Source organism: Nuphar pumila, chromosome 1, assembly GCF_984573655.1.
Source record: "Nuphar pumila chromosome 1, dmNupPumi1.hap1.1, whole genome shotgun sequence".
Classification (NCBI taxonomy): domain Eukaryota; kingdom Viridiplantae; phylum Streptophyta; class Magnoliopsida; order Nymphaeales; family Nymphaeaceae; genus Nuphar; species Nuphar pumila.
In genome coordinates, this window is record NC_143249.1 from 23,418,317 (window position 1) to 23,435,275 (window position 16,959).

Sequence of the window (16,959 nt, forward strand, 5' to 3'; positions counted from 1 at the left end):
GAAAATATTGAAAATCTCAATAAATGTAAAATCAAAATAAGAAAATATGTAATAAAATTAAAAAACATCAAGATTGCTATAATATCATAATAAAACTGTCACATTAATTACCATGTTCTCTATTTATCACGATTATATTGATATTTTATCATTTTATAAATTTACCCTGATACCATGTTCTCTAAGGATAGATGGCCATACAATTAAGGCTGTTGAAGTATGGGACTTAGGCCTGCATGGATCTGATAAGATCCATAGCCAAAACCAATTCAGAGGTGCCTGTACTGGGTCCAGGTCAGATTAGATCTCGATCTATGCAGGATCAAGTCCAGGCCCAGCAGGTTAGAAAACTTAAAAGCTTTATTTTTCAAAACAAGGCAAAGTGAGCATTTTGGATCTTAATCAGAACTTATGTCACAAAATAAGTGACATTGTGACTATCTTACTGTGAGAAATTCCGAAATTGATAAAATTTTGATAGAATCGTGATATTGCCAAATATAGCATTTTTACTGCAATACCAACCCCTTTTTTTTGTTTTTGATTTTTCGTGTTCCATTTTTCTAGTTTTTAGAATATATATACTATGCCAAAATTTTATGAAAATAAGAAAACAATTTTAGTTTATTCCATTGAAATATGCATCTCATTCTCAAAAAGCAAGGATCTGAGATACATCATTTGAATGCCTTGGATCTCGTGTGGGTCCCACGCCCATACCAGTGACTCCCCAATCCCCATTGCTACATTTGACCAGATCCGAGGCTTCCAGATGCACCCTAACATTTGGAGAACAGTTATTGTCATATTATGTTTGATGCTGTATTCTATCACCGCCGCACATCTCACTTGATGGAGGTCTGGGTGGGCCCCACTGCCATGTGTCACGGTTCCCGGGCAAGATGTGCGGTGGGGATTGAATACAATCGACCATCAGTTACATACAGTATAACTGCAATCTAACATTGTGGCATTGATCAGAACTAGGGTGGGACTTCACTCTGGTCTATCAACAAAAACTAGATCCAAATCCAGTTAGTAGGACCAGGCGATTCTAAAAGTTAGCTTATTAGACCTACTTTGGTGGATCCAAATATGATTATTAGATCAATATCAAGTCAGGCCAAGCATGCATAGATGAAGTGAAGGTGTATAATATGCATTAATATCATTAACTGTGGTATCAAACCTGTTACCTCATTTAGGCCATTCAACAGGTTAGACGTCACACTAATCCATGGTCAGGTACCGATTCAGCAAACAGGTAAGATATATGATCCAGATAATAGTCCAAAACCGGAACCAGTATTGATGTGTAAGATGAGCAAGAAGCACAGTGCTCAAGTAAAAAGCTACACTATCCAAAATGAAGAATAAAAGAAGAAAATTCACTCATTAAGCTAGAAGCCATGCAGCTCCCACTACTTTATGACAAATGATCATCTATGAAACAGCCTTTTTTAGGGTTTTATTAGTTTCTGTGGGGTACCACAATTTTGCATCTTACAAGCATCATACTTTCTCATTGTCCTACAAACAACCATCATTTATTTATATCCTTTTTCCTTATGCTCAGTTCCAGTGGGCAGCTGTTACAGCAAAAACCAATTATAAATAAAGTTGAATACACAAATCGTTAATAGCAAAAAAGAATAGTTTTGTTTTCAATCATGGTAATTGAAGCAAGCATATTGTCAACTTCTATGAGCCTTGTGCGTCATTAGACATGATTGACCACAGCCGACGAGTCTCCTCAGCAACGGATTCTCGATCAAACAGTGCTGAGACAACAGCAACACCACTCAGATTTGGAAAACCAGTTTCCATGACCATATGTGCATTGTTGATGCCAATACCACCTATAGCAACAACCGGCAATGGTGAGCTCTCACAGACTGCCTTCAGTCCAGCCAACCCAATAGTGGGGTTATTCTGCTTTGTATTCGTTGGGAACATGCCACCACAGCCAATATAGTCAGCACCATCCAACCAAGCTTGCCGGGCTTGTGCGGGGGTCTTGCAGGAGACACCAATGATCTTTCCAGGGCCAAGTAACTTGCGAGCCACAGGGACTGGCATATCTGACTGTCCAACATGCACACCGTCGGCATTGCAAGCGAAGGCTACATCTATACGATCATTTATCAGAAGGGGCACACCAAATGACTTGCAGATCTCCATGCAGTCCTCAGCTGCTTTTACAAATTCATTGGTTTCTGTTCCCTTTTCTCTGCAAAAAGAATCACTACTGTCATGACCACATAGCACTAACAATCAAAGTCTAAAATGACAGACTCAATTAAGGACTTTGATTTGAAGTCTTGCAGTCCATGAATGGACCTCAACGACATCTCAAACAATTAGCCTAACTCCACAACTTTGAGGTAAGCCAATTTATACACAATTACACTGCAGCTGTTTTCCAAACTCAACAATCCAAACAATCGCCAATCTTCTACATCTCTTGATACAATAACGACCAAAGAATCAGGTTGGCACAGAGATTCCCTTCATTAAGTGAATCTAAAGTACTAGAATATAAAAACATAACCACCAATGATGATTATTCTCAAAGTTATTGGCTCAAGACCAAGATGCCTTGGTGCTGTTTTTGTGATATATTCTCTGCTCCAAACCAGCTCAGCAAGATCACTGAGACTCCAATTTGAATTATCAATAATCTGCCAAAATCTCAAGCCAAGTCATCCATGTCATCTCTAAGTCAACTTAAATTATATCTGAGCCCTTCCGGTCCAGCTCAGACTCCTGGCTGGCAGGTCAGTTGGAATCACTCGATAAACATGTTGGACATCATACATTTAAACACTATGAACTGAATGAAATTAGACAAATCTCCTGACTTAAAATTATTACCAACAAGAGAATCCTATATATCACCAATTTGGATAGAAATTCGCCTTTAGTCACAATGTCATTTGATATTCTTCAAGAGTGTGAAGATTAGGCATGCATTTACTTTTAATCTAAAAGATTGCTTCATTCAGTATTCAGAGAAACAACTTCATGCAGGGATTTTTCAAAGAGAACTAACCTCAACTGGATAATTGTTGCACCACCTGCAATAGCAGTTTTCACAGCCTCTGAAATGGAACGACCCCACTTTTTGTTCATTCCAGAATCTGTGACTGCATACAAGAACAGGTCACCTGGCTTAAATTGCTTCATTGGCTGGTTGGCATCACTAGTTTGAAGCATGAACAAGTGATTGAAGGGCCGATGAGGCCCATTTCCTATGAGAAACTCTTTGCTGTGCTCAAGTGCCTGCTCAACAAATTGTTTTGCTGCCTGCTAAAACTTCAGAAATTTTAGAAGCATACAAGGACAGGTAAAATTAATGACTAATAGAATTCACATCATGATTCCTACTAGAAAAAGTTCCCTAACAAAACTTTCTGCATTGAGAAACTACAAGAAATTCTTTTTTCCAGAAAAAGGATGAAGGTTTGCAGAATATCCACTATTTCCACTGAGCAGACTAGGTTTAAAATTCACATATATATGAAAATCTTTTTCTTATTCGCAATGCTGCATTTACAAAGCAGTATGGTACAAGAACCTCGATATTATTACAACAGCTGCGGTCATAAATGGTATAAGGAATAACAGTTACATGCTTATAGGTAAATTCTCATGTGACACATGCACAAGCACTTTAATTAGGGATACAAAAAATTCAGGGTTTGGGTTGGATGTCCAACTGAATCTGAGTCCATTTAGTCAGATTTGGTAAAGCGAATCAAGTTCAATCACTAATCTGATTCAGATCGTATTTTAGTATTTTCACATCCGAACCTGAATCTGACTCTTAAGTCTGACAAAATCTGACCTGTTTACACGTAAATGCATATCTGATTAGGGTACATACCCTAATCGGATCCGGATTCAGCATAGCTTATTGTGAATAATCCTTGCAAACAATCAAGTTTTCAAATAACTTGATACTTCAAATACTCAAGACACAAAATAAATGCACAGTGTTTATAAGCTTTCACAACAAAAGAAGTGCAATAAATGCACAGTGTTATAAGCTTTACACCACAAAAGAAGTGCAATAAATGCACAGTGTTTATAAGCTTAAGGAGACAACTCCTTACTGTAAAAAACATACTTCAATAGGCTCACATAGCCCTTATTTATAAGCACTTAAAGAGACGTTGGGCTATTCCCATCGGCTCTTATTAGAGACGTTGGGAATTAGCCCAACGTCTACCTTTTAAACTGTGTACAACAGTCAGTGGCTGACTTGTACACGGTACACAGTCAGCCACTGACTGTGTACAGAAATATTACATAAAAGAGCAAAAATAAGAAATGAAAAATTACAAAAATAAGAAAAAATAAAAAAGAGGAATTACAATCATATTAAAAAACATGAATATGCATAAAAATGTAGAAATGACAAAAATACCCCTACAACTAAAGAAATATATATTATATATATATAAGTAGATGGATACATGTACATATGTATATGTATCTTCTTTTATATATATAAAATATATATAAAAAATACATTGTCTTATGAATTACAATTTAACACCCCCCTCAAACTTCGGGCAAGATGATCGAAAGTTTGTCAAGGAGGAAATTGAATCGCGGAGCACACAAAGCTTTGGTGAACAAATCTGCCAACTGATATTCTGAAGTTACATATGGAAGATCTATAACTCCTTTCAGATACGCTTCCCGAACATAGTGACAGTCCATCTCAATGTGTTTAGTCCGCTCATGAAAAGTATGATTTTTTGCAATGTAAATTGCACTCTTGTTATCACAACATAGCTTGGTGGGCCCTTCTATTGAGATCTCCATGTCTTCTAACAGCTGATGAATCCATACAATTTCCATGGTAGTAGTCGTCATGACACGATATTCAGCTTCTGTTGAGGATAGAGACACTTTTTGTTGCTTCTTACATCTCCATGAAATCAGCGAGTTTCCTAAAAACACACAAAACCAGTGGTGGAGTGACAGTTATTTGGGTCACCTCCTCAATCAGAGTCAGTATAAGCAATTAATTTTAATTCAGAAGAAGAGAATAAAAATACTCCCTTGTTCAATGTGCCCTTTATGTATCTCACAATCCGCAATATGGCACTCATGTGAACTGATGTTGGTGCATGTTGGAACTGACTTGCAGTATGAACTGCATGAGAGATATCTGGCCTAGTAATACTCAGATACATCAAAGATCCCACAAACTGTCTGTAGGGAGTGGGATCAGAGAGAGAAATACCATCATCAATCTTCATTTTGGCTCCTACTATAGCAGGAGTTTCACAAACCTTATCATCCGTAATACCTGACCTGTCAATAATCTCAGAGGCAAGCTTAGTTTGAGATAAAAAATACCCTCTATGAGAGTATGTTACTTCAATACCCAAAAAATAAGTTAGAAATCCCAAATCAGACATTTCAAACCTATCATTCAAAATTGATTTTATACTTTTAACCCCTTTAGAATCACTTCCGGTTATAAGCATATCATCTACATATAAGAGCAGAATGACAATCCCTGCATTGGTTTTTCTAACAAATAAGGCAGTGTCAGTGAAACAGGAAGAAAAACCATTTTCTAACATTATGGAGTTAAATCTATCATACCAAGCCTTGGGGGCTTGTTTTAAACCATAAAGTGTTTTTCGAAGGCGAAGCACTTTCCCTTTTGGGAGTCTCCATTCCTGGTGGAGCATCCATATATACTTCTTCATTCAGATCATCATTTAGAAAGGCATTTTTAACATCCATTTGATAGATGTTCCATTTGTTGATTGAGGCAATGGTAATGAGACATCGGACAGTGACCATTTGAGCCACAGGGGCAAAAGTTTCTTCATAGTCAATCCTGTATTCTTGACTATATCCCTTTGCAACTAATCGAGTCTTATATCTCTCAAGAGATCCATCGCTCTTAGTTTTTACCTTAAATACCCATCTACACCCTATTGCTTTCTTACCCTTAGGAAGATCTTGGAACTCCCAAGTCTTTGCCCTGTTGAGAGTTGAAAGCTCACATTCCATTGCTTTCAGCCATTCATCATTCTTTTTGGCTTCTTCGAAATTTCGGAGTTCTATATAGGAATGAATGGCTCTAAGGTAGGCTCTATGTTTAGGAGTAAACGAATCATATGAAATAAACCTAGAAGGCATCTTTCTACTTCTCTCAGTTCTTCGTAGGTTTTCATCATTTGTTGAATTGGACCCACTAGGTTCACTGAATTTTTCAATTGCACTCCTAAAATTGTTTCTATCTCTATGGGTATATGTTATAGGATCTCTCAATGCTCCTTCATTTCTATGTTGGGAGATAGGTGGATGGAAAGAGTCATCTTCTTTATCATTGACGTCATTATGAATAAAATCGTCATCACTATCATCATCATGTGCTAACATTTCAAATAAAAAAGAGTAATTCATGTTTTCTTCAAAGGGTTCACTCATTTCAAAACCATTAACATTTTCTAGAAAACTCACATTTCTGGAAACATATAGCTTGTCATTCTTAATATTATAACAACGAAACCCTTTTTGGGTTTCGGAATATCCAAGAAAAGCACAGGCAATGGCTTTTGGTGAAAGCTTGTCGTTCTTGTCAGTAAGAACGAAGCATTTACAACCGAAAATTATCAACCGACTATAGTCGGGTTCTTTGGTATACAATTTTTCAAAAGGCGAGATATTGTTCAAGTTTTTAGAATGTAGCCGATTTATCAGATAAACAGATGCTAAAGCCGCTTCAGCCCAAAAACCTTTTGGGATGTTTTGAGAAACAAGTAATGTTCGAGTTGTCTCTATTATATGTCTATGCTTCCTTTCGGCTAATCCATTTTGTTGAGGGGTTTTCGGACAAGATCTTTGGTGAAGAATACCATGACTTTCAAGATAATTTTTGAATTCAGTTGAAAGGTATTCTTCACCAGAGTCAGTTCTAAAAATTTTTAGTTTCCCATTAAATTGATTTTTAATCATCATATGATAGGTTTTTAAAATCGAGAAAACTTCATATTTGTGTTTAAGAAAATAAATCCAACAATATCTCGTGTAGTCGTCAACAAAAATGACATAATATGCAAAGCCTCCTTTTCATAGGACGGGTGCCGGTCCCCATACATCTGAATGGATAATTTCAAAAGGTCTTGTTGTAAACATAGATCTTTGACAAAAATGCAATTTTTTCATTTTCCCAAGAATACAGTCGTTACAAGTGAAATCACTTTTACATAGACTTTTAATAAAAGGTAAATGAGAAATTTTTGCAATATTTGGATGTCCAAGCCTCTTGTGCCACACATTAATATCCTTTTGTTGGACAACATTACAAAACGGGTTCTTTGGAATTTGAAGAGAATCGACATAGTATAGATCACCCTTCCTAGAGCCTTCCTCAATCAATCTCCCGGACCGGCGATCCTGTATCCAACATTTGTTAGATGAAAACTTTATATCACACCCATGATCTGAGAGTTGAGAAACGGAAAGCAAATTCAAGTTTAATTTGGGTATAAATCTAATTTTTGGAATAAAGAACCCTTGTTTTTCAAAATTTCATATTCTTTTTACTTCAAGAGATGTTACATCCGTGGTTGAAACAAAAGATGGAGAAAGATTTTTTGAGTATTCGGAAAAAGAACTAAAACTTGGGGTCATGTGAAAAGAAGCACCCGAATCTAAAAGCCAAGAGGTCTTACCGGGAGGAGAAGAGGTTGACATGGCGGCTCCAGACATAGCCTCTTTTAAAAGAGGTTTAAGTGTATCCACGATTTGTTGCAATGAGAGAGCTCCATTTGAAGATGACGAACACTCTTCCTTTTAAGGTTAGGATGTAGTAGCCATGGCAAGTAACTTTTTCCACTTTAGGCAAATAGGCTTGATATGCCCCGGTTCCTTACAAAAATGGCATAAAAGCTTGTTATAATCCTTCTTCCCTCCTTGACCACTTGAGTTTTGATTCTTGAAGTGAGGAGGCTTGTAGGTCCTTAAGTTGCTCATCGGTCTTGAGACGACATTAACTCCTTCATTTTCTTCATTAGTGGAAGGTGTAGCTAGAACACTTGGGTTGTTCTTGCTTATACCCATACGAGTCTCTTCCCCACTTAGTTTAGTAATTACATCTTCAAGAGAAGGGGAAGTGAAGGCGGATAAAAGAGAAGACCGGATTTGTTCGAATTCAGGCCTAAGCCCATTCAAAAAATTAAAAAAATTATCTTCTTCCAATTGTTTATGACGAAGCTCTATGGCTTCTCCACTCCACTTGGGTTCGAGCATAGCAAGCTCATCCCAAATAGAAGAAAGTTCGACAAAATACTCCCTTATAGTCATCTCTCCTTGATGAAGAGTTAGCGCCCTCTTTTGGAGGTAATATTTATGGGATAAGTCCCTAGAGGTGTACCTCTTCTCAAGGTACCCCCACGCTTGAGAAGCCTTCTTAAACTTGATAATATTGGCGTTAATTCTTGTTTCTACGGATGAGAAAATCCATGAGAGAATTTTAAAATTCCTCATCTCCCATTCTTCATGCTTTTTGGTGTAATCTTCAAGAGCCTTGACTCTTTCTTCGCCTTCAAGGATTTTTATTTCTCCTTTCTCCATCAAGGTTATCTTTGGCTCCGGTTCAGGAATCGAGCCTTGGATATAGCCCCAAAGCCCTTTCCCTTTAATATGAGCCTCCATGTTTCCGACCCAAACGTGATAGTTGGTCCCATTGAGTTTGAAGCCGAGAGAAAAATGAGTCTTTTTCGCCCATTAGAGAGGAGAGATGATGAAAAAGAATACGTACCACAAAGGATTTTTAGACCTTTTTTGATAGAAGAGTCTTCTAAAATATTGGATGAACAAGAAGATCCACTCCAATCACCAAAAAATCGAAAGCACGCTTTTTGAGGCACCCGAAAAAGTGAGAATCCACACGATCTTTCTTTCTTCAACTACCATGTGAATAATCTTTGCAAACAATCAAGTTTTCAAATAACTTGATACTTCAAATACTCAAGACACAAAATAAATGCACAGTGTTTATAAGCTTTCACAACAAAAGAAGTGCAATAAATGCACAGTGTTTATAAGCTTTACACCACAAAAGAAGTGCAATAAATGCACAGTGTTTATAAGCTTAAGGAGACAACTGTAAAAAACATACTTCAATGGGCTCACATAGCCCTTATTTATAAGCACTTAAAGAGACGTTGGGCTATTCCCATCCCAACTGCTCTTATTAGAGACGTTGGAAATTAGCCCAACGTCTACCTTTTAAACTGTGTACAACAGTCGGTGGCTGACTGTTGTACACTGTACACAGTCAGCCACTGACTGTGTACAGAAATATTACATAAAAGAGCAAAAATAAGAAATGAAAATTTACAAAAATAAGAAAAAATAAAAAAGAGGAATTACAATCATATTCAAAAACATGAATATGCGTAAAAATGTAGAAATGACAAAAATACCCCTACAACTAAAGAAATATATATTATATATATATATAAGTAGATGGATACATGTACATATGTATATGTATCTTCTTTTATATATATAAAATATATATAAAAAATACATTGTCTTATGAATTACAATTTAACACTTATCTCCATTCAAACCCAAATCTGACTCAGAATCCAATTATATCCATGTTTTTAATGGCTAAAAAGCATCTGAATGTCACAGGTTGCCACTACAAATGTGCCTCAAACAATCCATAAGGAGCAAATCCTTCAACATTTCTGCAGTATGGACTTCCAAATATGGCAGTGACTGTTGGTCTACCTTAAACCTATTTTCCTTCTACTGAGCATGAGAGAAAAAAAATGATTGGCCTTTTCACATGTTTCCACTATCATCAAAAAGTCAAAAGAATCAAGAAAGATGTGAAAGAGAACTAAAAGATAGAGGTGGAATACAAGACTAGGAAATACTGTAAGTGGTAAAAAAGTCAACCACGACAAAAGAAATAAAGGAGCAGTCAAAAACTCCCCAAACTAGCACATAAACCATACTTGAGAGAGCCCTCAGTTCAACTTGAATCCTACTTGGTCTATGCATTTCCAGATAGTGGTCTTTGAGGGGACACATTTAGTGGAAATGAACTTAAAGAACAGTAGAATCGCTAATATCAGCCAGACGAAGAGCATTTGAATTTACAAGGAAAAAATCATCAACATGAATAAGCACCTCTTAGCACCTGCACTAAGATTAAGGGTGCTGACCACTGGGTAAGGGTTTTCTAAACATAGACAAGTAGCATTCAAACATCACCTTCAAAAAAATTCAGACTAAATGTTTAATGGAAATGAAAAGAATCTGAATGTCCACTTTTGAAATCAACAATTAGAGAGAATTACTAGCTATACAAAAATCATAAGGCCTTAATGATAAACTTACCTTGACAGCTGGCAGCATCAGAGAACCTTTTGCCAGCTCAGCAGCTATACATGATGCCAGGGTGCAACCAGTCCCATGAGTATTACAAGTCTTGATACGTGGTGCCTGGAGCTCAATGCAATGCACACCTATGTATGCCAGCCAAAATTTTACATTACTCTGAATGCTGTGTGTGTCACACACACACACACACACACACACACACACACACACACACACACACACACACACACACACACACACACACACGGGAGCTCAGTCAAGAGAAAGCAAGCATTATGGCACTTTCTTGGTAGTAGATAGGAAATTCGTAGGATACAGTATCTTAACCTACCATCAAAAAATACATCAATAGCATCTGATGAATCTGGAAGATCGCCACCTTTAACCAGAACATTTCTGGAACAAACGAACAGAGACTTTAAACCAGAATAAACCACAAGAAAAAGAACAGAGGATTATACATATGCTTAAGCTTAAAACTTCTCCTAGAAATAAGACTTTCAAGAAAAATAGATCCTATAAAGAATGGAAAATTAACACATATCTATTGCCATTCATGAATAGACAATTGCTGGAATTACTTCTTGAAGAAAGCAATGATGCAAGTTATGTTTATGGCAAGGTGCATTGCCAAGAAGCATGGTACAATAAAAAATCTACCCTGAAATGACAGTTTATTGGTTTTGTAATGAAAAGAATGGAGTTTATCACCTCCCCAACCATTTATTCATTTGGTTATTGTTGGCAAGCACTTATTTGCTTGGAGAAACTGATTTGAAGTCCATGTTTGTGCTAGTAGGTCCTGAAAGAGCGCTGCTCTTTAACTCCAGATAAACTTCTTTCCTACTAATTGTATCATATCATCCTTATGCAAGCACCAAATTCATTTTCAGGATGAATGGGAACATTTCTTTATCCAATAAGAATTAAAAAATTGCAGTACGCCATTTTTCAAGGCATAAAAACTATAGGCTATGTCACATGGGTGCGGGTGCGGGTGCGGGTGCGGGTGCGGGTGCGGGTGCGGCACAATTTTAAAATTTTTGGACACGGGGACTCGGCAAAAAAAAATATATATATATATATATATATATATATATATATAAAATTTTATTTTATTTTTAAAATGCCACAGCTGACAGCACAGTCTGTGTGTCTGTGCACAGTCACAGACTGTGACTGTGCACAGTCACAGGCACAACACTGTGCACAGTCTGTGACTGTGCACACTGCAAAGACTGTGCACAGTCTGTGACTGTGCACAGTCACAGTCACGCAGCACAGTCACAATCTGCACTGTGCCTTTTTTTATATATTTTTTTTTAAATAAAAAATATAAAAAATTAGTTTTTTAGGGACATTTTTGGACTCGGTCAAAGTTGACCGAGTCCAAAATGTGGATGGACTCGGTCTGGACTCGTTGACCGAGTCCGACTCGGCGTTGACCGAGTCCGGGCCGAGTCCGAAGCCGCACCCGAGTCTGCACCCGTGTCGGGGCGTGTCGACTCGGGTGCGGCACCTCCTTAGCCGAGTCCGTGTGACATAGACTATAGGTGATCATAGAAAAAAATGTGGATTTCATTATGGGGTACAAATTCCCCCAATTTTCCTAAGTTGTGCGAACTTCAAATACATTTCAGAACTCCATTAGACTCCCATGGGATCATTCAGAAAAAAAGAAAAGGTCTCTTTCCACACATCATCACAGTTATTATGTCCTGCATGGACATTGACTTCAAATAAAAATCAAATTCTGATTTTTTCCTTTTTTCTCCCGAGTGAACATGAGATTAGAACTCAAGATTCCTCAACTAAGATGTTTCAACTTCCAACTCAACAAGCCAGCCATCACATTCAACCCACAACTTCAAATTGTCCTTTTACATGCCACTAACATTTGAATCAAGTGAGTCACACATTAGGAATAATAAGCAAGATAACTGACCAAAGTTAAGATAATTTTTAGGAGCAACTACAGTTTATGCAAGTCAACGAAGAAATATTTCCAGCCAACAAATGTAGTTCATCTGAAGGGCATATGAAACTTGGCAGATTAAGAAGATATTTAAATTTATAGGCCAAATTCCAACCTTGGGCCCAATGCATAAATCGATTTTGCTGCAAAGTGCATATCAGCTACTGTTTTAACCTGAATGCCACCAAGTAAAGCCGATGCTTCTTTAAGATTTGGGGTGACAATATCCGCCATGGGAAGAAGCTCCTCCCTGGGTTCCACAATGTGCAACTCCATGAGACACTAGAAGCAACTAAGAAATATGTTAATAAAAAAAAAGAAAAACGTAACCAGATATTGAAGGACTTCTCTATATAGTGGACCAGCCATATACGAGATGTTTTGCAATGTTACCACCAACACTGCAATATATTTTGAAAAGAAAAATTGGATATTGAAATATGCTTAGGGCAGCAGGCCCAGACCAGCAAGCACATAGAACAGCCATAGTATTTAAGAGATGTTTGGTGATGTTATCTCCTTAACATTGTGATATGTCTTGCAAAAGAAGTTCACCTACCGAAATATATCTAGGATAGAAGGACCAGCAAGTACATCCCCACTTGTAGCAACCATGACAGGATCTACTACTAAAGCTGCCTTTGAAAACAAAATCATGCCACAGTTAATGCCCCGAATCTGATGAAAAACTGATCAATTTCCTCTTACAGAAATAGAAGTGTACCTTTAACAGGAAACTCCTTTAAGCTATCACAGAGAACCTTAACCACACCAACAGAAGGAAGCATCCCTGTTTTCACCTGGCAATATGACAATAAGCATCTGGAGTCAACAATGATAACTAAACTTTATCACATGGTTCATGACATTACTACAAAATTCATTAATCAAACCATGTCCATGAACACTATGGAGAATACATGTGAATAAGAAAAGGCAAATCTTGTGGATTAAAATGGTATGCCGATACATTACCACATCAACATGCATATCTGACAATACTGATGTGAGTTGTTCAGAAACAAAGTTCTCTGGCACGTGATGAATACCCTGTTTGGAACATGAGGACAAGAAGTTTTCATTTCATTGTCTGAAACCAAAAACACCCTAAAAATCGAAGCATGGAAATAGATCTAACAAAGACTGAGGGAGAAACACCACCTGAACCCCAATAGTGTTTTGAGCAGTAACTGCTGTAATGACAGATGAACAGAAAACACCAAGTGCGCCACAAGCTTTTAGATCAGCTTGTATGCCTGCGCCTGACCCCGAATCAGAACCAGCAACAGTCATTACATGAGGAACTTTAGAAGTTGCACTAATCACTTTGGAGGTTTCCATATACTTGACATTTCCATCACTTATATTTCCAGATGCCATTCCTATAGTAATTCCTAAAGGTCTCAAATTGTTGGTGAAATTGTCAGCAAACTGCAGCCTTCCAGAAGAAGGCTTGGATACGGTGCCTTGAAGAGCAGTTCTGACAAGAAAAGTTTCAACTTTATTAGGCTTTGCAAGAAGTTCGGCCAATAAATATTTCGACAGGGAGGACCAAAAGAGTAAATCAATGCTTTGGTATACCATATCTTAAACTAGGATATCTTAAGTTTCTCAGAGCCATCTCAAATACAACCGATCTGAACTACATCAAACAAGTTTCCACGAAGTCATGTAAAACAAAGTGTCAGATTCTTGATGCAACTAGGTGCCAAGTGGAGACACTTGAACCCAGATTTACAAGTTTGTAAGTTGTCTCTTAATACCAGATGTTAAACTATCAAGCTAAAAAAGTGCATCTGAGCCTATGTTACTTGGACACTGACATGGGTGTCAATGTCGGATACGGCAGGTCTAAAAAAACTAGACACTTGGACACGTCTCTCTCTCTCTCTCTCTCTCTCTCTCTCTCTCTCTCTCTATATATATATATATATATATATATATATATATATATATATATATATATATATATATAGAGAGAGAGAGAGAGAGAGAGAGTTATGCAAACAAAACTATAAAATATAAAATGCACATTCCTTTCTCATTTACATTCTAATCCTTGATGATTTATACAAATGACAATGATGTAATGAGAACATGTAAGATTTTGAGTGCGAAAAAGTCAAAACAAATCATCAAGACTAATGGGAGTGTTGGATGCTCGATGCGTGATAGATACTTCCCCAGTAAGTACCTTCCAACTCTAAAATACTCAACACTTGTTAAACAAGGAAGTCTCCACAAAACTGGGCACCCATTTCTATGATACCCAACACTGGACACGGGCATGACACTCGTTGGGCACGTCATGTCGAGACACCTTTTAAGGTGTGGGACACTTGACACATGTGTCCAAATTTTATACACTCCTAATTCTAAAAATGGTGTGTCAGTGTCGTGTCCAGGAGTGACAGTGCCGAGAAGTGTCTGAAATTGACACTTCAGCCTAGGTGAAGTGTCCATGTAAAACAGATCTGAGCTGGGTTGAGAGAGTTGAGACACTTGAAGCCTTGTTTGAGGCTTTATTAGCTACAAGTATGTGTTCAGGAAACAATAGAAGCAACAAGGTCAACAATTTCATTTGTTGTGTCACTGGTTGTGTAAACAGTGCATATTCAGTGAAGGATGATTTGCATCACTGGACATTGAATCACCTGGTGATCAAAACTACGTGGTCACTGCACTAGCAATCTTTCTTTTCAATGCAGAAACAATGAAAAGTTGAAAATTCTTATATAACCCGATAAATATATGTGCTTACCCATGCATTAACAATCACAATCGAACTACCTCCAACATGCTGCCTAAATAATCAAACCATCTTAGTAGCAGGATCCTTCAAATGGCAAGGGCCACGATCTTGCAACCTTGCTTCCTTATCATTAACTAGAACCTCAACTAACATTACCGCTCTCAACATGGTGCATAAATGTCTCCATCACAGATGACTCATGCTAGAGTAAACTATATTAGAAACATCATTGTAACAATCTTCTCTCACCAAAAGACACAGAAAGTTTAACATATGGTCATAATGAAATGAAAAGCTTCAATGAGATGCTAGGTTCTATGGCACCTTAAGGTGACATATAAGGCCTTGAAACAGTCAGGCATAAATAGGGATGTCAATCAGACAGATCTTCACTACTCAGGTGGGTCCAGACCTGGATCCAACTCTGAGGTACAGGTATGGAGTCCCGGTGCGAGTTCCACCCAATCACAAGTAATATCAACAATTCAAAAACAGTGAAAAAACAAGAGCCATGATACTACAAAATAGACTATTTTGAGATACAACTGCACAACACAAAAACCAGATGTTCCACCCCGTTTTGCCATTTGGGAATTGGGCCACAAAATAACATGCATAGGCCAAAAGAGAGATGGATAACCCAAAAAAAAGGCACATTAATGAAACTCATAGAATCAACACTAAACTTCAAAACTCCATCACTCGATTCATATTCAAACGCTAAGGAACCAATTACTCTCCATAAAAACTGCAGTTACTCTGTTTGGGAGATGGTAATAGAGCAGAATTGATTGAAATGAATTGGAGGGAAATGGAAGGAAATAGAATCATTAGGAATAGAAGGAATTATTCTCCAACACCTTGTAATCTTTTTATGTAATCAGGCTCGTTTTTCTTCCCTGTCATGTTTGGAGACAATTCCTTCTTCATATATTGGGTTTAACCTAGCAAAAAAAGTTGCAATGATCCAACAAAGAATTTCCATTATTAGTCTTACAATCTGACTCCATACACTAAATAGCCCATAACTAAGAAGCCCATCAACTGGGTTACCGAGTTCATACAACCACGAACCAACAGTGGGCACTCCTACCAATCAGAAATCCTTCACCAAGCTTAGGAATATCAACAACCCATGTTAAAAAAACCAACAAAAGGAAGAACTCATGCTTTAGCAGAATGAACTGGGTCTACCAGTGAGAGAAAGATGAAGATTGGTGTTGCAACTGGGAAGATGGATGGTACCTGCAAGGCTTAAATTTTCATTTGGGAGGTGGAGAAAAAGAAGGAGCCAATGACCCAAGGGAAACAAAGAGGAAGCCTTTAGGATACTAGAGATGGTAAGTATTAGGACTTGTAAACCGTTTATCGCTGAAAAATCTTGTGCGAGAATTGGAAAATGCAGAAAAGGGTCACGATAATATGCGGAGTTGAATCAACTCACGAAACCGAACAATATAATATCAAGCTTCATCTGCAAATTGTTGCATTTTCTGCAGTGTTCAACACCACTCAACCGTCAATAGCCTGCAAATGCACAGAGAGAGAGAGAGATGCATACCCAAGCACCGATGGAGAAAGAAAGCCAGAGAGGGTGATGATGGGAAGAAGCCATGACGCCTTTTGGGTGCAAAAGTATGGGCGTTATCTTCACTGTCATAAATCTCGTTCTCGTGAATGGAAAATATCGTCAAATGATGAAAAAATCGGGGTTTTATCGGTAAAATCACGGAAATATTGGCATCTGAAAAAAATACGAAAACGTAAAGATATATAAACACAAAAAATATAATAATATGAAAATTATAAAAGAAAATTTTTATCGCATTAATAA

The 16,959-nt window shown here is 37.5% G+C and overlaps 1 protein-coding gene across 1 annotated transcript; it reads right to left on the minus strand.

Annotated features, from left to right (window-relative positions):
* Positions 1-1,525: 1,525 nt before the first annotated feature.
* Positions 1,526-16,744, minus strand: LOC149848348 (putative thiamine biosynthetic bifunctional enzyme, chloroplastic). The gene is made up of 10 exons (XM_090011260.1): positions 16,687-16,744; positions 13,535-13,853; positions 13,349-13,423; positions 13,098-13,173; positions 12,933-13,008; positions 12,489-12,623; positions 10,730-10,794; positions 10,396-10,523; positions 3,053-3,306; positions 1,526-2,230 (listed from the first exon to the last, which is right to left on the minus strand). Exons 2-10 carry the CDS (start codon positions 13,751-13,753, stop codon positions 1,702-1,704), a joined length of 1,557 nt encoding a protein of 518 aa, XP_089867386.1. The 5' UTR covers positions 13,754-13,853; positions 16,687-16,744; the 3' UTR covers positions 1,526-1,701.
* Positions 16,745-16,959: the final 215 nt, after the last annotated feature.

Excerpts from the sequence above, each read along its gene's own strand:
- LOC149848348 (XM_090011260.1), bottom strand. The coding sequence starts at position 13,753 with ATGGCATCTGGAAATATAAGTGATGGAAATGTCAAGTATATGGAAACC. Across the intron at positions 13,174-13,348 it reads CAGATATGCATGTTGATGTG|GTGAAAACAGGGATGCTTCC; the intron begins GTAATGTATCGG and ends TCATATTGCCAG. Across the intron at positions 12,624-12,932 it reads TCTATCCTAGATATATTTCG|GGAGGAGCTTCTTCCCATGG; the intron begins GTAGGTGAACTT and ends TGTGGAACCCAG.